Source organism: Lynx canadensis, chromosome B3 (genome assembly GCF_007474595.2).
Source record: "Lynx canadensis isolate LIC74 chromosome B3, mLynCan4.pri.v2, whole genome shotgun sequence".
Lineage (NCBI taxonomy): Eukaryota > Metazoa > Chordata > Mammalia > Carnivora > Felidae > Lynx > Lynx canadensis.
The window spans coordinates 138,195,220-138,220,752 of record NC_044308.2 but is presented as its reverse complement, the minus strand read 5'-3'; the positions used below and the strand labels follow the sequence as shown (position 1 = coordinate 138,220,752).

At 45.2% G+C, this 25,533-nt stretch overlaps 1 protein-coding gene across 1 annotated transcript in view; it reads right to left on the bottom strand.

The window, feature by feature from the left end:
* AK7 (adenylate kinase 7) overlaps positions 1-25,533 on the bottom strand; it is a gene marked incomplete at its 5' end in the record, with an annotated part of 70,848 nt that overhangs the window by 21,606 nt on the left and 23,709 nt on the right. The window contains 8 exons of the mRNA XM_030319924.1: positions 1,406-1,538; positions 2,798-2,926; positions 6,153-6,302; positions 7,145-7,222; positions 8,125-8,215; positions 10,785-10,873; positions 13,248-13,328; positions 23,712-23,822. Of these exons, the coding sequence (XP_030175784.1) occupies positions 1,406-1,538; positions 2,798-2,926; positions 6,153-6,302; positions 7,145-7,222; positions 8,125-8,215; positions 10,785-10,873; positions 13,248-13,328; positions 23,712-23,822 (862 nt within the window). The remainder of the gene's footprint in view (positions 1-1,405; positions 1,539-2,797; positions 2,927-6,152; positions 6,303-7,144; positions 7,223-8,124; positions 8,216-10,784; positions 10,874-13,247; positions 13,329-23,711; positions 23,823-25,533) is intronic.

Here is a 25,533-nt window from a genome sequence, read left to right as displayed (position 1 = left end):
TAAAACCAGTCTGATGGAAGATCGTGACCATCAGTGTACGAAAATGAGATGGTTCTGGTTTCCAGATAACTTCTACAGGTTGCTTTTCTGCCAAATAGCTAAGTGCCTTGGAGATGTCCACGTTCAAAACCCAGCTTGCACTTGTTTGATCAGGATGGGCTTCTTAAAGCATGAAAACCCAGAAACTCTACCTATTTATTATCGAGGAGTTGCAATGGACCCAGCCTGAAACTCTGTCCAGGGGTGACGAAAGAATGAGTCCAGAATTTGAGTTCAAAGTGACGGTTTACCACGATCGGCTTGTTCAGCAAACTGCTCAAGGTTACCAAGTGGGTAAGGATAGTTTTCCATGTATTTGTATTTCTTCCTGCATGAATTATGGCTCCACATTATTCATCCATTTTGTTCTATTAAAGAGTTAATGATTTTCTTATTGGCTTGCCTGAGCATTTTATATATTAAGGATATTAAGCCTTTATCATGTTAGTGGCAAATATACTTTCCTTGTTTGTCCTTTGCTTTTTTTTTTAAATGTTTACTTATTTTTGAAAGAGTGAGTGCACAAGCAGGAGAGAGGCAGAAAGAGAAGGAGACGGAGAATCCGAAGCAGGGTCCACGCTGTCGGTGCAAAGCCCTGTTTAGGGCTCAAACCCACGAACCCAAGATCATAACATGAGCTGAAGTCGTATGCTCAATGGACTGAGCCACCCAGGTGTCCCTGTCCTTTGTCTTTTAATCATTTTTTTTAAAGTTGTATTTATTTAATTAATGTCTACACCCAACGTGGGGCTCAAACTCACGATCCCGAGATCAAGAGTCACACACTTTTCTGAATTAGCTGGTCAGGCGCCCCTGTCCTTTGCCTTTTAATTAATGACTTTTGATGTTTATAAAATATTTATGACTATCCATTTGATCTCCTCCTCCTCCTCCTGCTCCTCCTCCTCCTCCTCCTCCTCATCATCATCATCTTAGGTAGTTCTTTCCCATCCTGTGATCACAGAGTCACCAAAATGTTAATGGTGATTTTTGGGGCGCCTGGGTGGCTTAGTTGGTTGGGCGTCCGACTTCAGCTCAGGTCACAGTCTCACCGCTCGGGAGTTCAAGCCCCGCATCGGGCTCTGTGCTGATGGCTCGGAGCCCGGAGCCTGCTTGGGATTCCGTGTCTCCCTCTCTCTCTGCCCCTCCCCTGCTCATACTCTCTTTCTCTCAAAAATAAACAAACGTTACAAAAATTTTTTTAATGTTAATGGTTATTTTGCCTTCCAGGGGTGGGGTAATATTATGAATGAGATTTCTTGGTTGTCATGTTTTCCGTACTCTGCTTTTAATAGCAGGCAGGCAGTCTTTTCTCACAAGGAAACAAAACCTGTCACCACGAGCAGCGCCGTGCGGTGCACGATACCTGCGTTCTGCTCCGTGCTTTCCTTGATGCCGTCCAAGAGCTCCTGAGCTTCATCCACGTTCTCCTCCTCCTCCTCCTCCTCTTCGCCTTCTTCCTCTTCCTCCTCTTCATCCTTAGGCGTGACGATCGTCTCCTACAGACCACAGGGGTATTCGGGTCGGAGGACGCCCTCCACGGACCCGCTGCTCACAAACCATCTGGCAGGTGGTCCTGGAAAAGACTGGTGCCCAAGTAGGGACCACGCCCACCCACAGCCGTCATGCAGGAAGTTGGGATGCATGTGTCTACAGAGGGGGGTGAGAGCCTTGAGGTTTCTCTCACTCTGTTTTAGGAGAAGAATCTATTTCTGTGTTAATGCCAGAACCGCTTAAGAGTCAACACTTCCCTCCGTATCAGGTTGTATCTTACTTTCAGGAAACACATTTCGTAGAAATCAAGACTTTTAGTAATCGTTTAAGGAGGTATGTCATAGCATCAACCATTTCCAATAAAACGATGAAAAGCAGTTAGTTGGCGGTGGGGGAGGTGGGATAAACAGGCAGAGCACAGAGGATCTTTAGGGCACCGGTAAACACAAGTCATTATACGTCTGTTCAGACCCGCAGGGTGTGCAACACCGAGGGCAAACCCTAAAGTCAACAGTGGACATTGGGTAGTAATGAGGTGTTAACACAAGTTCATCACCTGTGACTAATGGAATCACTCTGGTGGGGATGTTGGTAATGGGGAGGGGGAGGCTATACGTGTAAGAGGGAGGGGATATATGGAAAATCTAAGGGGCGCCTGATGGCTTAGTTGGTTGAGCATCCAACTCTTGATTTCGGCTCAGGTCATGATCCCAGGGTCGTGGGACCGAGCCCTGTGTCAGGCTCTGTGCTGAGTGTAGAGCCTGCTTAGGATTCTCTCTCTCTCTCTCTCTCTCTCTCTCTCTCTCTCTCTCTCCCCCTCCTTCCCTCTCTCTCCCCCTCCCCTACTTATGCTCTCTCTCATAAAATAAATAAATAAACACGAAAAAAACTGCTCTAAGAAAATAGTCCTTTTTTTAAGAGCAGTTAATGAATAAATAGTCTGGTAATACTCTGGGAAACATACATCAAGAATAAGAAAACCTAAAGATGTTCTAGTCAACAGAGAAACTACAAGATATATTTTTAAGCAACAGCTGGCGACAGACTGAATTTCAAGGGCAACCCCATGAAAGAAGCTTCTATCTCACAGAGGAAAGTCCCGCAGGATTCTGCGCTTTCATAACTGGGGCCAATAACAAAATCCAATTGAAATAACAAATCTCACCGTAGGATGCCACGTAAAATTAGTGGCTTCCTTATTACTAGATGAAGGGAAGCATTTTTAAGATATGAAAATTCCCAGTGAAGTAGTTAGAAACGTTACCAGTCTTGCTATGGCTTCAGAAATGACATCCTTCAATTTAATGTGATGCAGTTTGTAGTGTTTAGACAAGGCTTCAGCGATACTAGATTTTCCCACAGCGGGGGGACCGAGAATGCAAATCTTGATCGGCTGAAAAAGGAGAATAAGGATCACACGGTGAGCTTTGGACGATCCGTGGCTAGACAGGAGTGGTTTTTTGGTTTTTAATTTTTGGGGGGGGGGTGCCTTTTTTTGAATGTCTCTGGATCCTGCAGGCTAACTCTTCTCTGCCAAGACTCCAGAGTCACTCCCTCCGCTGCTGGCCTTGTGGTCAGCACCACATCATCCTGACAGTGCTGCTTTCCGATGGGAGTGGCCGTTATGCTAATTCATTCAGTGTGTGTTTAGTGAGCAACTACTATGTGACCAACATGGGGGACACAGCGCTCAACAAAGATGTACTCAGGAACACCTCAAAATTATTAAAGAACAAAGTACTTGAGTGTCACAGGCTACCATATTACTCATTAAAGACAACAAAGACTGGGGCGCCTGGGGGGGGGGGTCAGTGGGTTAAATGTCTGCCTCTTGATTTCAGCTCAGGTCACGGTCTCATGGTTTGTGACTTCGAGCCCCACATCGGGCTCTGTGCTGACAACGCGGAGCCTGCTTGGCCTTCTCTCTCTCTCCCTCTCCCAAAATAAATAAACTTAAAAATTTTTTTTAAAAAGACAACAAAGAAAGAGAATTTCTGGTCTAATGTGCGGGTGCTTAGTTTATCGCCTCATGAATACTGTCTCTGGACTGGCTTGGTCTCTAAGTATCCTTTACTTTTTAACACAGTTAACTTATTCTAGTTTTTAAAAAATATGCTCATTTGGGAAAAAAAAAAAGCGCCTCACAATTTCTGCTGCTGAAACTTGCTCGAATATGCTACAGAAGCTGTGTGACATTCATAACCAGTGAGTAAATGTTTATTTGCAACAGAAGTCGAAATATCAGCGGCAGTCATTTCTTCCAAAATGGTCCAAACAACACTCGTGCAACCGAGGCTTCATATTTTGTGAGGCGATTAGTAACCAAAGTCAGGCTGATGGGGAGCATTTTCAGTGGCAGAGCGTCCATGTGCTTAAAGGTTTTGTAATTGCTGCCACAAAATTGGCCACGGTTATTATACCATCATATTATGCGACCACTCGACAGGCAAGAAGGCCAAGTCTGTTAGGACGGAGGTGGCAACCAAGACGGCGGGCGGCGGGGGGGCAGGGGTCCCAGGGAGCGACTCGAGCTGAGTCTTGCTGGGCAGGGCTGCTCCCCTGGGTGGGTCTGAGGTCTAGCTGTCAACGGAGCGTGTTAACGTGTTGTCCACCCACCAGCGGCAGAGCTCCTGGGGAAGGCGCACCTCCTCCGGGTGAAAAACCAGAACGGCAGCTTATTCGTTTAATAATGAGACGTATGGCTGCCACTGAACTCAGAACTCCAAGTACACGTGTCTGGGGCATTTGCTCCCTCAGAGCAGACAGGCACGGAGGGCCGTTGATGAGCAGCGTTTGAAGCATGAAGAGTCAGGTGAATGAGCTACTTCATGGCGTCTGGTCCCGGGGGCTTGAGGCACCTGTCCGCAGCAGGGACAACTTTGCCTTGCGAAAGGGACTGGAATCACGGGAGCCTTTGGCTTAAGACTCCACCTTTTGGGATGCCACTGGCCTGCCATGGTCTACGCTACCCTCGGTAGTTTCCCGTGCGACGCGGACCAACGCCCCCAGGGACGGCTAGACGGTTCAAGTGTTGGATACGCTTAGTCCCTCTATCCCGTTCCGTCCAGTCTTGCTGATCGGGAACCATGTGATCTCCTCAAGGCGTCTTGTCCTACCTCTACTCTGGCTGCGTTGTTTTACCTTTGACCCAGAGAATGACACTAGTTTAACGATTTGAGCTGGGTTCTTGGGTGCCTCGGGATAGGCTCCGAGTACAGCCGCCGTGCGTATCTCACATGCTTAACGGGATTGTCGTTTCTTTCGCTAAGACGCACATCTTCTACTTACTCTTAACTGGGCATGCTTGTCAGGAGAAGGCGGTTCTTCGGATACAATGGGGATACCATTCTTGCTTTTCTGGAGTGTTCCCACCCTCAGTGGTAACTATGGGTATGATGGCACCCGCTCCTCCTGTGCTACCCTACAGTTTTCACAACACATTCTCATGTATTACCCACTATCGTCTTTGGGATGCTTCCCTGGCATAAATCCAAGGATCCGGGCAAGGGCTACATACGCCCGATTTCGGGGAGGGTGGTGTGGAGATGCCACCGTTAGGCCATTCTAGCTAAGTTTGCATCCTAGCTAGTTTGAATCTCTGACTAGCTGTGTGACGTTGAAGAAATGCTTAAACTCTCTGAGCCTCAGTTTCCTCATCTCTAATGTGGAGATAAGAATATCTACCTTGAGGGGCGCCTGGGTGGCTCAGTCGGTTGGGCGTCCGACTTCGGCTCAGGTCACGATCTCACGGTCCGTGAGTTCGAGCCCCGCGTCGGGCTCTGGGCTGATGGCCCAGAGCCTGGAGCCTGCTTCCGATTCTGTGTCTCCCTCTCTCTCTGCCCCTCCCCCGTTCATGCTCTGTCTCTCTCTGTCTCAAAAATAAATAAACGTTAAAAAAAAAAAATTAAAAAAAAAAAAAGAATATCTACCTTGAAGCTCTACCTGTGGTGATTAAAATGACCAGTGAACCCCCTGGCCAAAAGGAAGAGATCAAAGTAACAACTGGACTTCTTCCATTTTCCATTTCTCCTACCGTCTCCCGTAGGTAACCCGGGGCTGAAACAGACAAGCCAGGAAGCCCCTGCCATTTTTCCGTTTATAGGCAGTGCTGTGGCCATCAGTCTTGAGCTTACTATCGTGTTCAATTTGTGTCAAGCGTAACAGTCATTAATCTGTCTAACTTTAAACTGTTTAATACTTAATTGACAAGAATTAATAGACACCTAGATTGTCAGACGTGGACAAGTCGGTCAAATTTGAAAAAGAGCTTGAATTTAGAAATTGGGACATCTGAGAAAGAAAATACTTTCACTGGTGTAATCATACCAAACGTTTCATTTACTTCGCTCAAATTAGAAGTTGGAACAGGAAGGAGCTCCTGGATGGCTCAGTTGGTTAAGCGTTCAACTTCAGTTCAGGTCATGATCTAATAGTTCGTGGGTTCGAGCCCCGTGTCAGACTCTGTACTGACAGCTCAGAGCCTGGAACCTGCTTCAGATTCTGTGTCTCCCTCTCTCTCCGCCCCCTTCCCTGCTCATGCTCTCTCTCTCTCTTTCTCAAAATCAAACAAACATTAAAAAAAAAAAAAAGAAGTTGGAACAGGAAATTGTTATAGTTACCAATAATCCTCTGCTTTGCTTGTACTCTTTGAGGATATTGCTGATATTTTCCACAAATCCCGTTTGGGCAAGCCATCGAATGTTAAAATTCTCCTTCACAAAAAGTGCTTCCATTCTCAGGTTGACCAGTAAATGATCAAGACACTCTTGCTACAGGATAAAGGAATATTAGAGATTTGTCCTTTTCTTTGCCTTTCATTTTGACAGTCATAACAGGCCCAAATCACTGTCATCACAGGAAAAATATATATACATTCACAAAACCTGGATGTCAATCAATGGCGGCCCTCAGTGTGGACAGAGCGCCCTCTGTGGCCCTCCGTGGCACTTCTAAACTCTTCCCGTGTCTGCCCTCAGGGACAGGCAGCATCCTGGCTCTTAGTCTAGCAGCTCAAAGAAGTAGAGAGATACTAGAAGCCCCAGGAAAAGGTTTCTTTTTTTTTCCCCCGCACCAATTGTAATCGGATCCATTCTTTGAACAGTGCAATCCCATGGCTCGAGATCCAAAAGAACAAATGTAGAGGAAAGCACTCCCTTTGACCCCCATCCCCACCCACCCAGCTCTGCTCCCCAGAGGCCACCAGAGATACCAGCCCCTTCGGAAACATTCTCGAATATAGTGCTTTGATGCAATTTATTCCTAAAATGAAGTATATCCTAGAGCAAGCTCCAAGAGCACACCGCTGACTAAGGATGTGTAGGTTTTTGTGGTGACGGGATCAGAAATCCCAGGTTCCTGTGTGAATTGCACAAAGAGACCAGAGCAAAAGGACAGTCGGCGTCTGTAAAGCATTTATGGATCAGATGTCTCAAATACATTTTCTGACCAGGACCTCTGAGGGTTTTTCAGAAAAGAAGAGAAAGGGAAGTTGCTTTTGGGGTGCACTGTTCGGCTGTGCAGGAGGGGCAAAGGGGAACCGGAAGTCAGGCGTTCTGACTCCAAATCCCCCGAGAACCGATGCATTTTGGAAAAGACTCTCTTCAGTACTTACTGTTAAGTCCTTGGTTAGGAAAGCATTTTCTTTGGGGAGTCTCTGGATTTTCCCAGGGCCAGTATTTTTACTGATGCACTGTTAGAGAAAAACAGGGATATTATTTGGCTTGCCTATAAGATTTTGATATAAAATTTTTCAAATGAATGTAAACATAAGTGAATATATATGTATATGTGTGTGTGTATATATATATATATATATATATTTTTTTTTTTTTTTTTTTTGCAAAGCAGAGGGGAGTGCACTGAGGGTATTCATTGATTTATTTGTTAACAAGTATTCAAGTATTCAACGTTCACCACTACAGGCCAGGGACTGGAGACAGAGATGAGTGAGGCCAGATCCCTGCTCTCAAGGGGCTCTCAGTCAGTGGGCGGCGGGGGGCGGGGGGTGGCAAACATGTACACAGAAGATTATGTGGAAAGTCTGCAGTTGGAGGAGGGGGTGCTGGGAAAAGAGGTGCCTGGCCAGTTGGGGGAGGTGGGAAGGAGGCAGGGAGGGTGCAGAGGAGGAGATCTGAGCTGAATGTTAAAGATGAGCAGGGGGTGGTTGGAGGAAGGCCACACTCACTGTGCTAGCTGGGCTCCAGGTTGACAAGCGGCCTGGCTTTGAGAGGGGAACCCCTCCCGGCCCCAGACCTAGGGCCTCTGGAAGCTGCCAGTAGGTTTGAGGAACCCGACCATGTCAGTACTTTGGGGCAAGTGTCCCAGAAACATTTTAGTGACCCCGTGTGTGATTCGTGTGTGTCTTGTCCCCACAGTGGCCTCTCCTACTTTCTTCCGTGCAGACTGGAGAGAGGCCATCTTGATGGTAAATTTCCCAGCACACACACGGCAAACGCAGATAGTGACTCTGGTTTTAAGGCTCTTCCGTTTGGGGAGCCCCCAGTCTTGCCAGCGCACCCGATTCCATGGCTATACTTCAGGGGGTGAGACAATTTAAGAAATGCCGTCAAATATGGGATGAAACAGCTGTACCTTGACCAAGTCTTCCAGGGTGTGAATGGACTCGTCCACAGCAACCAGGTAGTGAAGCTTTGGCACGTGGTCTATTATGTTTTGAATCACTCTGCCGCCCACCAGGAGAAGCCATCGCCAGAGGGGAGGAAGCAAAAGAGATGTGGTCAAGTAGGGTTCACCGACCACCGCCGCCATGGGCCAGCCAGCATCTCCCTCCATGGCTAATGTGGTCGGCTGGGGGCGGTGGGAGAGAGGGATGGCAGTCTCTACGGACGGGGAAGCGGGTAAAGTCCAGTGACACTCCCGGGGCTGAAGAGCCGCTGGGAAAGTAGAAAGGCCAGGAGTTGAGGGGCCATCCGTCTGCCTCCAGATTCTCCCAGTGCGCAACAAAGGGCACCTGGCGACCAGCAGGACTTCAGTTTGTGAAGTCTGCTCACCCAGGGGCTCCTGGGAGTCTCTCAAGTGCTCCGGAGAGGGGGTTTCACAAAGTCAGACACAGATTCAGAGAAGCCGTGGCTGTCTTTGGGGAACTGCGTGGTGCTAAGAGGCAGGTCAGGGGCTAAGATTTCCTGCCCTGGGTCAGTCACGACTGCCAACATCCGAGGGCCCGCCTCTGGGCGAAGGCTGTGCCGTGGGCTTTCTGGGTGTTCCCTCCCTGACTTCTCACAAGTCTACCAGGCGGGTACCATTGCTATCCCCATCTTATTATTTTTTCTTTTTGTTTTGTTTTGTTTTGTTTTTTTAATTTTTTTTTTCAACGTTTATTTATTTTGGGACAGAGAGCGACAGAGCATGAACGGGAGAGGAGCAGAGAGAGAGGGAGACACAGAATCAGAAACAGGCTCCAGGCTCTGAGCCATCAGCCCAGAGCCCGACGCGGGGCTCGAACTCACCGGACCGCGAGATCGTGACCTGGCTGAAGTCGGACGCTTAACCGACTGCGCCACCCAGGCGCCCCTTGTTTTGTTTTTTAACGTTTATTTATTTTTGAGACAGAGAGAGACAGAGCATGAACAGGGGAGGGGCAGAGAGAGAAAGGGAGACACAGAATCGGAAACAGGCTCCAGGCTCTGAGCCATCAGCACACAGCCTGATGCGGGGCTCGAACTCACGGACCGCGAGATCGTGACCTGAGCTGAAGTCAGACACTTAACCGACTGAGCCAACCAGGCACCCCCATCTTATTATTTTTTAATGTCTGTTTTTGAGAGAGACAGAGTGCAAGCAGGGGAGGGGCAGAGAGAGAGGGAGACACAGAATCTGAAGCAGGCTCCATGCTTAGCGCAGAACCTGACTCAGGGCTCAATCTCACGACCCTGGGATCATAACCTGAGCCGAAATCAAGAGTCGGACACCCAACTGACTGGGCCACCCAGGCGCTCCGGTATTTTGTGTTCATAATGTAAAGGATTCTTTCACATCTTTAAAACCTAATAATGTAATAATGTAAAGTGTCCGCTGGAAAGAAGGGTACGTTTCAGCGTTTCCATGTCCAGTGTTACATGTTGGCTAGAATAGATCTAGGTTTTGCACGCAGTCTGGAGTTGATATAATTTGGAGGACCCTTCTTTAAGAAAAATAATAAAACTTAAATTTAGGACCTCGGAAGAGACCCACGTAGCGGTGGGGGTCTTGAAATCTAAGCTTCATGGTTTCCCAGTAAATTTGTAAACCCACCCGGGATTATGACTAATTGCCTAAAGGACCACTGGAATCTAGAAGCCAGAGTCTCAGGGAAGGGCTGAAACTGCTCACTCCTGGCGGGGGGTGAGTGGGAGGGTGGGTGGAGGGGGGTGCAACAGGGCAGTAGAATAAAGCCCCCGGAACCTAAAATGTAGAAGTGATAAACCATAAATACAGTGAACCCTCTCTCTGACCCCAGTGTCCAAGTCAGGGTCTGCAAAGAGGAAGGCTCTCCAGACGTGTCTGGAGCCTAGCGCTGGGATACAGTGTGAGTGTGAAACACGTGTGCTCAAGTGGCCTACAATTGCCAAAAACACCTGCTTCAGGTTTAGAATTTGCGATCTGATTTCTGGAACTTAATTAAGTTGGTAGGCTGGACACAACACTCTTACCTGAGACAGAGGAACAAGAGAGTAGGTCCCCAGAATGCACATAACACAGTCTTATCTTTTCCCGAATTGGAAGGCATGCTGTTCTGTGGGAGAACAGTCTAAAAGATGACCTTGAACTTGTCATCCAAAGTGCAGCACTTTAAATTTTTTTTTTTTTACGTTTATTTATTTTTGAGACGGAGAGAGACAGAGCTCTGTTCTTAATCCCCTCTGTTCTCCCCCCATGATGGGGGAGGGCCAGAGAAAGAGAGGGAGACACAGAATCCAAAACAGGCTCCAGGCTCTGAGCTGTCAGCACAGAGCCCGACGCGGGGCTCGAACTCACGGACCGCGAGATCATGTCCTGAGCCGAAGTCGGACGCTTAACCTACTGAGCCACCCAGGCGCCCCCAAAGTAGAGCACTTTTAGATGGTGGACCCTATTCCACCAGATGCAAACTGGAGATAATAACCACACCTTCTGCATAGGGTCATTGCCAAGAATAAATACAATAACACATGTGAGGGTCTTGGCGTGTGTAAGTGCTCACTCCAGGCTCACTCCAACACCAGCACGTTAGTCAATTACTTCTAGGGAAGTCGTATCTCTAGGACGATACTTACCCTGCTAGATCAAGAACATGGATTGTTGGGATTACATTTGTTCCATCTCCAAACACTGGCAACGCAGGGACCTCACCCAACCAAGCCATCTAAAAGAAAAGCAAAAGCGTATTTTCCCTGGTTATACATAACTATTATGGCTCACACACACACAGCCATAGTCAGGGGCATCCGAAAGACCCAGTTATCTGATGAAGTCATCGCCTAAGGGGATGTTTTGAAAATCAGTTCTTTCTTTTTTTTATTAAAAAAAAATTGTTTTAATGTTTATTTATTTTTGAGAGAGAGAGAGAGAGAGTGAGAGTGAGAGAGCAGGGGAGGGGCAGAGAGACAGGGAGACACAGAATCCGAAGCAGCAGCCTCCAGGCTCTGAGCTGTCAGCATGGAGCCTGATGGGATCTTGAAGTCACAAGCTGTGTGACCATAACCTGAGCCGAAGCTGGACGCTCAACAGACTGAGCCACCCAGGCGCCCCTGAAAACCAGTTCTGATGGGATTTAGTTGCTGATCGAGTCCTATTAAGAGAAATAGTGTAACCTCGGGGCTGAAATACTTTACAAGAAATCTATCTTTCCTGGCTCTCTTCAGGAGTCATCTGCATGGCGTCTATACAGAAAGGAAATGTTTTCATATGCGTGACACCTTCCACTCTTACCAAAAAATGTGAATTCAAGTCTAAAATTCCTCCCTCAGGGCCAGGGATAATTAGTGTCAGTTCATAGATGAAATGCTTAGTTGATAAAGTATTCTGCAGGAGGCTACATTTCTGATGAGTTGGGGAGCCTGGATTTGAACTCTGGTCTTCAGAGTCCAAGTCCTTGTCTTTTCCCTGCATTAGGAATTTCAGTAAATAGACAGTCTGGGTATTGTTCAGCTGTCAGGTACTAGATTGTTTTAAATTGCTTTTATTTTTTTAAAGTCTATTTATTTTGAAAGAGAGAGAGAGAGAGCACATGAGCAAAAGAGCAGGGGAAGGACAGAGAGAGGGAGAGACAGAATCCAAAGCAGGCTCCAAGCTGTCATTGCAGAGCCCAATGCGGGCCTCAATCTCACGACCCCGAGATCATGACCTGAGCTGAAATTGAGAGTCAGACACTTAACCGACTGAGCCACCCAGGAGCCCCTTAAGTGACTTTTAAACAGTCAAAGAGGTAGGTGTGAGGGCCACAGCAAACCACTGGATCTTGTAAGATATTTTGGACTCTGCAAAACCAGTGAAGAACTTTAAGCAGTAGACCATTGAATTTGAAGCAGTAAACCACTGAAGAATTCACAACAGATTTTCTTTTGTTGCCACTAGAAAGAATGATGGGGATTAAGAGTTGAAACGGGAAGGTGGAGGTCAGGACAGTTGTGCAGACAAGAGATGTCTGCCCTCCCCAGCCCGTGGGTGGAGGACTGGGGGAGCGCGGTTGGAGAGAAGGGAGATACTGGGGAGGTTGGCTCTACAGTACTGGGGGGTTTCGTGATGGATGAGAAGGAGGGAGGGGTTGGGTTGTGGTTGGTGCAGCTGGGTGGAAGAAGGTCCCATTTTCGGAGATGAGGTCCTAGAGGAACGGCAGGTTTGGGGGTGACCGTAGGTGGAGTTTGGGTTTGTGAACCATCCAAAGTGAGGTGTCGAATAAATAGGCAGCCAGATGTACAGAGCTAGGACTAAGGAGAGAGCCCTGCTGGAGAAACTTATGTTTGAGAGTCATTGGCCCCAGTCACGGGAATGGACAGACCCACCCAGGGAAAGAGTGTCGACAGAGAAGACCAGAGGGTCTGGGGCAGGAACCTGAGAAAGCCAACATTCAGTGGTCAGGTGGGTGAGGGGTAGCTGAGAACCGATAAGGAGAGACTACAAATGGACATCATCACCTACCATTGTCCCACACTTCGGCCCCACGCAGCTTTTTGCTGTCCCTTAACACAGCCCACACATTGCTGCCTCCGGTCTTCGTGTTTACAGTTCCCGCTGCCTTTCCCCCAGAAAGCGAAGGAGCCACCTCCCTTTTCACTTCCTGCTCACATGTCCCCTCATGAGAAAGGCTTTCCCCGACCATCATATCCAAGATACAACCTCCTAGCCCTACCGCCGGCTCTCTTTCTACCTTTCTCTGCTTTGTTGCTTTCCATTTTGTTTTTCAACAGCTGAAATACTCAACGTGTACTGGCTAATTTGGCCCTTGTCTACTATTCTCCTCCTCTTCCCCACTGGAATCCAAGCCCCACAGACGCAGGGATTTTATTACGGCATCGGATTCCCCGAATCTACAATGGTTTCCGGCCCATGGGAGGCATCGATGTTTGTCTCATGAATGAAAGGAGATCCATCTTGTTTCCTTATTATGCCGAGAGTGTGGTAAATACAAATTGTTAGTAACAGGAAAGGAAAATAGAAAAAAAAAAAATCTTCAAATTGTATAACCTTACGGTAAAATGCTTTAAAAAAAAAAAACTTCAGTCATTGAAAACTCATACCTTGAAAAAATAATGTAAGATGCCTCCTTCCACTCCATACTGAAGTCCAGCAGCAACCACGTAAGTCGCGAATTTTTTGACCTATTAGATAAAGTACAGGAGAAAAGCTAAATGTAATATTATTAATCATACCAAACCAGATTATTTTCGTGGTTAGAGTGAGTACTATATGAATGCTTCTGACCACTATTAAAATTGATTTGGTACATTTTTTTAAGTTTATTTATTTATTTTGAGAAAGAGAGAGATCGAGCGTGAGCAGGGGAGGAGCAAAGACAGAGAGAGACAGAGACAGAGACAGAGATAGAGACAGAGATAGAGAATCCCAAGCAGGCTCCACACTGTCAGCACAGAGCCTCAGGAACTAGGAGATCATGACCTGAGCCCAAACAAGAATCAGATGCTTAACTGACTGAGCCACCCAGGCGCTCTGGGACTTTTTTTTTTTTAACTTTTTTTTTTTTTAACATTTATTTATTTTTGAGACAGAGAGAGACAGAGCATGAACGGGGGAGGGGCAGAGAGACAGGGAGACACAGAATCGGAAGCAGGCTCCAGGCTCTGAGCCATCAGCCCAGAGCCCGACGCGGGGCTCGAACTCGTGGACCGCGAGATCGTGACCTGAGCCGAAGTCGGACGCTTAACCGACTGAGCCACCCAGGCGCCCCTGGGACTTTTAATTAACTAAAAGCCAGAGACGATGATGTGTGACAACTTAACACCTCCATGCACTATACTGGCACCTACAGAAGAAGGGAGATATAAAAATGGGTCCTTCCATGACGATCTTTACTTACCCAGTAGGGGAGGCGTACACACATACGGAGTTTCTAGGAACGGGCCACACTACAACATGTGATATTGTGATTCATAACAAGATACATATATTCGGTTTTCATCTCCATATCTAGCACTGAGTTCCTACAACTACAGGAATGTCCTAAGCCATAGAGTGATCAAGGTGTCTTTTGTTATGTCAATCAGGTGACTTTTGGACCCAATCTGGAGATGTGGGTTGATTGCCTGAAGCGCCAAGCTTGTGACCAGAAGGTCAGAACTTCCAACTCCTGTACCACCTCCAGGGAGGGGTGAGGGGTGGAGAGGAGTTCAGTCACCAATGGCCACCGATTTACTCAAACATGATGAAGTCTCCATAAAAGCCCAAAAGGAGGCTTGGATAGCTTCTAGATTGGTGAAATGTGTGCAGACTCGGGAAGAGTAGGGAAACTCCATGACTTTCCCTATCCCTTGCCCTGTGGATCTCTTCCATCTGGCTCTTCTGGAGTTATATTCTTAAAAGTGTATTTATTTATTTTTGAGAAAGAAAGAGAGAGCAAGCGAGAGAGGGCAAGAGAGTGAACAGGGGAGGGGCAGAGAGAGAGGGAGAGAGAGAATCTCAAGCAAGCTCTGTGTTGTCAGCACAGAGTCCAACATGGGGCTCGAATTCATGAACCGTAGGATGGTGACCTGAGCCGAAATCCAGAGTTGGGCATTTAACCAACTGAGCCACCCAGGTGCCCCTGAGTTATATTCTTTTATTATAGCAAACTGGTAGTCTAGTATGTAAAATGTTTCTCTGAATTCTGTGAGCCACTCTAGCAAACTATTCAAACCTAAGGTGGGGTAGGTGAGTGGGGTCATTGGAACCTCCAACCCATATGGGTTGGTCAGAAGCACAGGTGACAACTTGGGCTTGCAACTGAAGAGGGTAGAAGCAGAAAAATGTTCACCTTTAGCTCAGAAGGCTGACCTATAGCCTGCATAGTTTTGATAAGGATCAAACATATACGGGTTGCTACATTCTTCTAGGGTCTCATGACTGCCCGTGTATTTCACTGACAGTTAATATTGAACTGAATGATACGCACCAGAGAAATCTCATGAAAGTAGTTTCACCAGTAGAAATTCAAAGCAGCATTTCTGATCTCATACTTCTTGCGCGTCCCTACCCCCTTGAGCACTCAGCATATAACCATCAGCTTCGTACAGAAAAAGTGCAGCCCTTTCTGCCCACGGGTCCTGTCCCCATGCTACTTAAATAAACTTACTAAGTTGTTACATACACCGTCTCAAGAATTCTTTCTTGACCGTTGCGCTCGACGACCCCACAACACAACTGGTGTCTGAAGAGACAGGGGGCAGGCTTGCAGGGCTGAGCCCTCGCGGGATCTGACGTCACCTCCAGGAAGATAGTGTCAGAACTGAGTTGAAATGTAGGACACCCCGCTGGTGCCGAGACTGTCTTTGCCTCGTGGAAAACCCCTCCCAGGGTGTGCGCGCACACACGTTGGAACTGGGTCCAGAAACTCTGTCGGGAAAATGAGTCTCTTCTGCTCCAGGTGGTGGATTAAAAAATCTAAAGCCTCCTAGCGCAAATACCAAAAAATGCCAAATAAGATGCCACTCGTATCCTGCCAGCAAGGCAGAATTCTCAAGGAAATAAGAGCTACCCGCTAGGAGCCAAAAACAGAAGTGACTCAGTGGGTTGAGTGTCCGACTCTTGATGTCAGCTCAGGTCGTGGTCTCACAGTTTGTGGGTTCAAGCCCCTCACTGGGCTCTGAGCTGACAGTGCGGAGCCTGCTTGGGATTCTCTCTCTCCCTCTCTGCCTCCCCTGCTCATGTGTGCGCGTGCTCTCTCTCTCTCTCTCTCTCTCAAAATAAATAAATAAAAACTGGGGCACCTGGGTGGCGCAGTCGGTTGAGCGTCCGACTTCAGCCAGGTCACAATCTCGCGGTCCGTGAGTTCGAGCCCCGCGTCGGGCTCTGGGCTGATGGCTCGGAGCCTGGAGCCTGTTTCCGATTCTGTGTCTCCCTCTCTCTCTGCCCCTCCCCCGTTCATGCTCTGTCTCTCTCTGTCCCAGAAATAAATAAACGTTGAAAAAAAAAATTTTTTTTAAATAAATAAATAAATAAATAAAAACTTAAAAAAAAAAAAAACAAAAAAAAAAAACCAGAAGTGAAAACAAGAGTGGGGAGAGCAGAGAGTTGGGCCACAGTATGAAGGGTGCATTCACAACAAAAGGGTGACCTTAGAAGGAAGTCCTCCCTGCGACAGAAGACGGCGAGAAAGAATCATGTCCAACCTAGCCAAGGTTTTGGAAGGAAAAACGCTCCCTGGAGAATTTTAACCTTGGCCTTGTACTTTTCAAAGGTTTGTCTTTCACATTTAAATTCCTTGCTTAATCCAGATATTCCAGAGTCAAAAAGTAACATAAAAAGCATTTTAGGCAGTGAGACTCTTTAGAGCACTTCAGAGAGGCAGATACAAAGCCCCTGCTACCCCCACCCAGGGACCTCCCTTGTCCCTTAAAGCCCCAGTAAAGGGACAATGCTGGGGCAAGAGTGGTGACTTATGGTAGCAGAGGTGTGCTGGTTTGAGGGCACAGCATTGACCGTGAAGCCAATAACAAACTGTAAGACATGTTCACATGGTGAATTCCCATTTCCCACTAACCATGATGAATCCTGAAGGCACCCGACTCATGAACATCCTTGAGACTTTTATAGCAGCACTTTTGGTGAACACAGACTTCGCATTAGCCCCCTTTCCCCTGAGAACTCATCTACATGAGGTTTTCAGGGGCAATGAGCTATTAAGAAACCAATGTCAACAATTTAAAGCGATGCTATTTAAAAAAAAAAAATCCATGTCAAATTACAGGATTATTTTTATAATTGGAGTTCCATAAATCACCAGAAAATATGTTTATTAATAGTGACTTTGTAGAAAAAGGCCTTACTAAAGATGAGCTCACAAACCAAAATTATAAAACTTATGAGGGAACAAACAATCCACCACAAATGAAATCAGACTTGCACTGCCTTCAGAAAATAAATTAGCAGAGGGGCGCCGGGTGGCTCAGTCAGTTACACGTCCAACTTCAGCTCAGGTCGTGATCTCACAGTTCCTGAGTTTGAGCCCCGTGTCGGGCTCTGTGCCGACAGCTCGGAGCCTGGAGCCTGCTTCGGATTCTGTGTCTTCCTTTCTCTGCTCCTCTCCTGCTCATGCTCTGTGTCTCTCTCTCACTCTCAAAAATAAATAAGCATTAAAAAAAGAAAGAGTAGAAATGAGCAGAGATTGTGGAATAAATATGTTTGTACTGATGAAAAAATAAAGACATGGGAAACAAAGGAAACGAACACGATGATGAGGGTGGTGACAACAGAGATGATGATAAAGAACACGCAGGTGTAGAGTAAGGAACAGAGAGGAGTCAAGGTTGCTGATTTAAGGTGGAGGAAGAGAGTTGACCACACCCTAGCCTCCCTCCCCGCTGCATTCATCAGAGCCTGAGTCAGGCTGAGCTAGCAGGAGAGAAGTTTAAAATTAAATGGTAGACTGATGGCTTTAGTATTAAACTTGTCTGAGCCTTTGTAAGACTAGAAAAGACTCCATTAATAACTGAGAATGGTCTGGAAAGCTGTGGACTTGGCTGGAGATATTGTCCTGCTCTCAATTATTAAGAAAAAATAAACAGATTTTACAGTTTCATTCTGGCAACGTCGAACACTGTGAAGGGGTTACAAGATTGTGCCTTGAAATGAGCACACCAAAAATCTAACATGATATCAAGGAGATATGGATAAAGGTACTCCATAGTATATCCCTGTCAGTAATTGATAAACTCAGGAGACCCCAAACTAGTAAGATATGCAAAACACCATTAAGAAACTTGACCTAAGTAGACATATATAGAAACTCCACACAGTTTGAAATACACAGGTTTTTCAAGTCCATGTGGAATTTAAAATAAAAACAACACAGGCCATGTACTATGTAGCAAAGAATCTCATGACCAAATTCTCTGACCACATTCTCTGACCACCCCAGACCACATTCTCTGACCAAAAAGCAATTAAGTTAGAAATGAACAACAAAAAGATAACACCTTCTCTAGATATCTGGAAATTTAAGAAACCATTTCTCAATAATTCACAGCACTGCTTCCCAAGTTCTAATAGACTATAGAAAATTTGTAGAAATTAATAATAATACAAATACCATTTATGGCACTTCAAAACTTGAAAGCTGTTAAAATTATACTTGGTAGCAAATTTGTGGCATTAAGTGGTTATATTAGAAAAACAAAGACTGAATATTAATAAACTTAGCTTCTAAAACAAAACAGCATAAACGCAAATTAGAAAGAAGAATAATAAAGACAGAGAAATTGATTTATTAAAAAACAAAGAAATAGCAGAACACAGCAAAAACTACCTCTTTGATAAGAATAATAAAATTGAAAAATTGATTCAGGGGTGCCTGGGTGGCTCAGTTGGTTAAGTGTCCGACTTCCACTCAGGTCATGATCTCGCAGCTTGTGAGTTCGAGCCCTGCATCAGGCTCTGTGCTGACAGCTTGGAGCCTGGAGCCTGCTTCCAATTCTGTGTCTCCCTCTCTCTCTGCCCCTCCTCTGCTCATGCTCTGTCTCTCTCTCTCAAAAATAAATAAACATTAAAATATAAAAAAAAATTGATTCAGATTGATGAAGAAAAGAAGGGTAAGACAAATAAACAGCAACATTGGAGTTTGAGTTGCTGAAACAGACACTTTTTCCTTTTGGAGTTCTGAAGATTTAAAAAAGATTTACAGACACATGGATGGCTCAGTTGGTTAGGTGTCCAACTCTTGATTTCAGCTCAGGTCATGAACTCCCCATTCATGGAATCGAGTCCCCTGTTGGGCTCTACACTGATAGCTCAGAGCCTGCTTGGGATTCTCTCCCTCTCTCTCTCTCTACCCCTCCCTGATTCACTCTCTCTCTCTCTCTCAAAATAAATAAATAAAAATAAACATTTAAAAATATTTGGGGTGCCTGGGTGGCTCAGTTGGTTAAGTGTCTGACTCTGCTCAGGTCATGATCTCGTGGTTCATGGTTTGTGAGTTCGAGCCCTGTATCAGGCCCTCTGCTGTCAGCACCAAGCCCACTTTGAATGCTCTGCCCCACCTGTCTCTCTGCACCTCCCCTGCTTGCTCTCTCTCTCTCTCTCTCTCTCAAAAATAAAAATTAAACACAATTTTTTTTTAAGATTAAAGAGATTAAAACTGTGTAAAAAGGCAGATGGATCTCCAAGTCACAACTTTATTACTGGTGTGGTTTAGGCTAGAGGACATTACTTAGCTGAGCAGGGATGAGGGGCTTCCTAATCCTGAACTCCAGAATAAGACAAATTTTCCCAACCAGGCACAGGCAGCACCAGAAAACTATGGGTTGGTTCTCCCCTGGGGGGCTGCCTCTGCAACACTTAGGGCATGAAGACGCTGAACGCTGAATGCAGGCACAGCAACGTTGAATTCAGCAACGCTGAATGCAGCTACGTTACAGCTGTAGCCCAGAGCAACGAGAGGGAGGTGGGGTCAACATGACGTGACCACGCCCCTGACACAGCCACCAATCACGTAACCCGATTGAGCTTCAAGCCGCGGGGTAACAGGTGCCGGCAAGAAGACAGCCTTTGGGGAGGATACCCAGGCTCTTCCTCATGGGCACCAAAAGAGTGGGAAAGCAGTGATGCCCCCTCACAATATTCGTCCTGAAAAGGGAGACTAAACTACAAATAGAAATTTAAAAAACATCTTAGGAGAGACTTATGGGCAACTTTTGCCAGTTAATTTGAAAACTTAGCCCAAAGGGCTAGTTTCTTGCCCCCCAAACCCACGACTGCCTTCCCCCAGTCCAAGATCGTTTTATAGGCAAATTCTACCAAATATCCAAGAGATATGCCCAATTTCATATAAATTACAAGAGAACAGTAAATTTTGTTTTCAATTTGTATGGGAATAGTAAAACCAGGAAACTAAAACAGGAAAGAGACAGTATGACAAAGGCAGACTATAAGCCATTTTCACTTATCATCTTGAATCTAAGTGCAAAAATCTCCAATATGGCATTATCAAAGCAAATCTGGAAACTTTTTTTTTTTTTTGTAAGTGAGCTCTACATCCAATATAGGGCTTGATCTCACAACCCTGAGGTCAAGAGTTATTCATGCTCTACTGACTGAGCCAATCAAGCAGCCCTGGAAATATTTTTTATTAAAAAATTATCATGAGCAACTTGGGTTCGCCAGAGAATACAAGCATCAAAAGTCAGTGTGGTAAACAAATTATTACAATAAATTTCATAAATTGCCATCGACATCTGACAGGTGACCCTTTTTTCAGGGACTATGTACACAATACCCCACAATTAAGTGGTATTCAGGGACGACTTAATGATTGAAGTAATTTGCAAGATAGACAGGCAATTCTGGTTAATTTAAAATACTAATTAAAGTCAATATACTTGTATTTTTAACGATATTTTAAAATATTTTTTAAAAATTTTAATGTGTATTTATTTTTGAGAGAGAAACAAGCATGAGCAGGGAGGGGCAGAGAGAGAGAGAGCGAGAGTGAGGGAGACACAGAATCCAAAGCAGGCTCCAGGCTCTGAGCTGTCAGCACAGAGCCCGATGCGGGGCTCAAATTCACAAACCATGAGATCGTGACCTGAGCCGAAGTCTGACGCTGAACCGACTGAACCACCCAGGTGCCCCTAAAATATTCTAAATAATCAGTGTGACTCATTTAAACATGGAGGCACCCAGTTCAAGCCATGTTTAGTGTTAGGCAAATCACAGCTATTTAAGCAACTTGTATAATTATCAGGGCTCCCCCTTTGTCTCAGAAAACTAAATAAGTCCGCCTTCGGGGGGACTACATATATTACTACATATATTTAGGTGGTACATAAATATGAATGTGATGGCTGCAGGTGTGGTCAGCAGAAGAGCATCGGACAACCAGCCTCAGGAGTGCCAAGACCTCAACTGCTTGTTCACGGCCGGGAGGCCAGCTCTTAGCCACGGTGCCTGGTACACAGTAGGATCTAAAAGGACATGTGTTAAATGAATGGGTTAAAGTTTACTTCTAAGGTTCAATCTACCCAATGCAAAGCACTAGGTTTAAAATAGGGTCATTGAGAGGCGCCTGGGTGGCTCAGTCAGTTGAGCGTCTGACTCACGATTTTGGCTCAGGTCATGATCCCGGGGTCATGGGACGGGGCCTCACATCGGACTCCAAGATGAACAGGGAGCCTACTTAAGATTCTCTCTCTCTCTCTCTCTCTCTCTCTTCCCCCTCCCCTGCTCATGCACTCTTTCTCTCTCTAAAATTAAAAAAAAATTTTTTTTTTAAATAGTGTCATTGAGATGACCAAGTTGGCCAGATCAACCTGATTTTATTAATTGTTCAGTAAAGACTAATTAAGAAAGCTGGGAATACTATATATATATAATATATATACATATATAATATTTTATATAAAATATAAATATATTTAAAATATAAATATATTAAAATATATTTTATATAAAAATATATTTTATATAAAAATAAAAAATTATTTTGAGAGAGCAAGAGAGAGCAAGCTGGTGGGGGAGGGGCAGAGGGAGAGAATGAATCCCAAACAGTTGCCACCTAGCACGGAGCCTGACTCGGGGCTTGATTCTGCAAACCGTGAGATCATGACCTGAGGTGAAATCAAGAGCTGGGTGCTCAGCTGAGCCACCCGGGCGCCCCTAGAATAAATTTTTTCAATAAAGTTTTGATTGTTTTATTTAGAGCATGAAATAAATTTAATGTTTCTATAAGAAAACAGATATTAAAATGATAGTATTTCTCCATTTTACACTTTTAGTCACATCAATTATGTTTATGTGTGTTTTCTTCTACATAATTTGGCATAAATAATCAAGAAATCATGGATTCTTGGGGCACCTGGGAGGCTCAGTCGGTTAAGCGTCAGACTTCGGCTCAGGTCATGTGCTGACAGCTCAGAGCCTGGAGCCTGTTTTGGATTCTGTGTTTCCCTCTCTCTCTGTTCCTCCCCCACTCACTCTCTGTCTCTCTCTCTCTCTCTCTCTCTCTCTCTCAAAAATAAATAAACATTAAAAATTTTTTTTAATATAAAAAAAAAGAAATCATGGATTCTCTACCTGGGGCAAAGCTCAAAGCTCAATAAAATAATATACTCACAAAATTTGGAAGTGGAAGAAATTTAGACCTGTCTAGTCCAGTGCCTTTATTCATTTATTTTAACTCCAAAGTGTTAATGACTTAGCTAAGGTCATAAATTAATGGCAGAAAAGGGGCTAGAACTTTGAATCCTATATTATTTTCTTCAAATATTTTATACTTGTGGTGTTTGCATTGCCAGAATAAAAAAAAAATTATTTTATTTTTTTTTGGTTTTAATAGGACAGAAGGTGGGGACAAAGTTCCCATTGTAATATCCTCTGAGCCCACTAGGTGTCACCTTGGAACCATTGTTACATATCCCTACTGTGGGTGTTCTGCTCCTGGGAAAAACATAGTGGATGGAACCTTTAGAAGTTTGGGGGTTCTATATAAATTCTACCTAAGTTAAAGGAGGATGAAGTTACCAGCACCCGGTTCACAGAATTTTGAGGATTATATAGGTTGTACCAGAAGTAAACCCATGAGGATTACCAGAAGTAAAACATTTAGCACAGTGCCTGGCACATAGTAAGCAAACCCTTGATAATTCTTAGGTGTAGTAAACTTATTCATCACCAAGGCACTCCTACCATCTATTTTGACAAAAGATAGGAAATATAATAGTTTTATAGTGTGTGTATATATATATATATATATATCTCCAAATGATAAATTTTGCTGCAACAGAAGGCTAAGAAGTGTTATTATTTACAAGAGTTTCTCAGCTATGGGTCAATCTTAATAACTGGTGGCCAGGCCTGTGTCAAGATCAACTCTACCGCAAGACTGAGCTTTGAAATCAAGAAAAATTAAATAAACCCCACAGTCTCATGGATCTAGTTCTGAACCACAGCTGTACCACTTGATGCCTCTTTCCTGAAGTGCCCGCATCCGGGAAATGGGGATAATGATGTACAGATTCAAGACCGTTGTTGTAAGGAGTGGATCAGACAAGGCCAAGAATTGTGCGCGCAGAACGGTGCTCAACAAATCCCAGTTGTGTGAACTTGAGCCACTTATTTAACTGCCGGATGTCCTCTCTGCCTTATTTGTAAGGGAAGGTTAATAGGCACTTTTCGGTTATAAGAAACAAATGAGATAGATTCTGGAAAAAGGGGAAATGTGGCTCCCCTCTTCCCCACTCCAACTCTGAGTTATTTGCCTCTTCTGGGCTAAGGGACTCTTTGGACCCACACCTTAGTGGATAAGGGCTTGAGCTCTGCTGGGGCCTAACACAAGGCTCTCAACTTAGTGGACTGGACCAAAGCCAGAACCAGAAGTAAGGCTCATCTTGGGATGAGCCTGAAGCTCAGAGACCTGTGGGTGTGAGGACAAGGAAAGAGGCGTTTAACGAGCTGAGATGATGTCCGTAAGGCATGGAGAACAGTCCCGGCCACGTGCGTTGAGCGCTGCCTCAGAAAGGACTTCTCTTACCCTAAATGCCTTACTACTCCAGACCTACATTTTTTCCAAATTTGAGAACCATTTTTTCGGCATTGATGTGGTCCAGAAAATTAGGATGTTGCTTTCTTCTTCGATAATCCTCCTCAGTAAACGGGATCTCAGAATCATCCTGTGAAAGAAAAAAATCCAGATTGGATGGGTGAAACTTAAGAGCCACATAAAACATCAAAGCCCCAGATGCTGGCTCGGCTATGTTCCAAAGAGCTCAGATAAAGCATCTGAAAAGTTACTGCTTATTTTTACAGTGATTTGACTTCCTTGAAAATGCTTTAGCTGGCCCAATGTTATCATTTATACTTAATTGAAACAAAATAAAAATTCAAATGTCTTTCTTTTATTTTGTAGAGACAGCGTCAGGTTGTCTCTGGGATTCCATCAAGACCTTCAGCAACCCATTTCTTTGATTTTTTTAAATTATTTTTTAATGCTTATTTATTTTTGAGAGAGAGAGAGAAAGAGAGTGCAAGCAGGGAAGGGGCAGAGAGAGAGACACAGAATCGGAAGTAGGTTCCAGGCTCCGAGCTGTCTGCACAGAGCCCGACACGGGGCTTGAACTTATGAACCACAAGATCATGACCTGAGCCGAAGTCAGATGCTTAACCAACTGAGCCACCCAGGCGCCCCTCAATAACCCATTTCTTAATAGTTCTTGCAACTTACATAGTTTCATGTTTTAATCTAAATCATGGGTTTTTCTTTCTCTTCCACACTGCCCTTTCCCCTCGAATCAACCTCATAAGAACATTCCATGTGCAAATTTCTATGTCAGGCTTCATCAGATAAGGTGAAATATCAATTTGCATTGCGAATCAGGGATGAAAAATATTTCTTGGCAGTCCGCTGGGCTGCACATTGTGTCCAGTCCTCCCACAGCTCACCCTCCTGCCCAGTCGCATGGAAGGATTCTTCCAGAACCACAAAATGGAAACTTACAGAGACTCAAAGGAGGAGACTGAGACCCATGGTACAGAGTGGCTTCTCTAAATCCATCCAGATTTAGAGGTCCTAGTAGTTGGATGAGGATTTTATTTTTTTATTTTTTCAAATGCTTATTTTATCTACTTTTGAGATAGGAAGAGTGGAGGAGGGGCAGAGAGAAGGAGAGAGAGAGAATCCCAAGCAGGCTCCACGCTGTTAGCACAGAGCCTGACGCGGGGCTCGAACTCACGAACCGTGAGATCGTGACCTGAGCCGAAGTCGGAAGCTTAATGGACTCACCCACCCAGGCACTCCTGGAGGGGGATTTTTAAAACACATTGTTCAATAGGAGACTTTCAACCGCTTCACAGTGGTCCAAGTTACATAATCAACCCAAAACATTTGAGCCCTGAGTTTACAAGGAATGAATCAGAGAAACAGAAGAAACACAGGGTTGAGGACCCCGATTGTTGGCAGGTTGGAGAAACGGGAGGAAGGGCCCAAATGATGGGGGACCAAGCTGGGAACTGGTGGAGGGTGAGGCAGTTTACCAGGGCTTGTGGGCCATGTGGAGGAGTTTAGATTTATACTAAGAGCATAAGGAAGCATTGAAGGGTTTTGAGCATTTTAAGCAGCACTAAGTCATGATCTGAATTATATTTTAAGATCACTTAGGCTGTCCCTTGAAGATTGCATTGGAAGGAGGTGACGGAGGCACCGGTTCCCGGGATGCTTTCACAATGGAAGGTGGTAACGGCTGAGGCTTGGTCTAGGACATCGCCATGGATACAAAGAAAGCAAGATGAATTATGACACATTTTGGGTGATGAGTTAACAGAATGTACGATGGGTTGTTGGGTGGGGGGAAGGGAGTGAGGCTAGGGCAGGTGGATTGGGGGTTT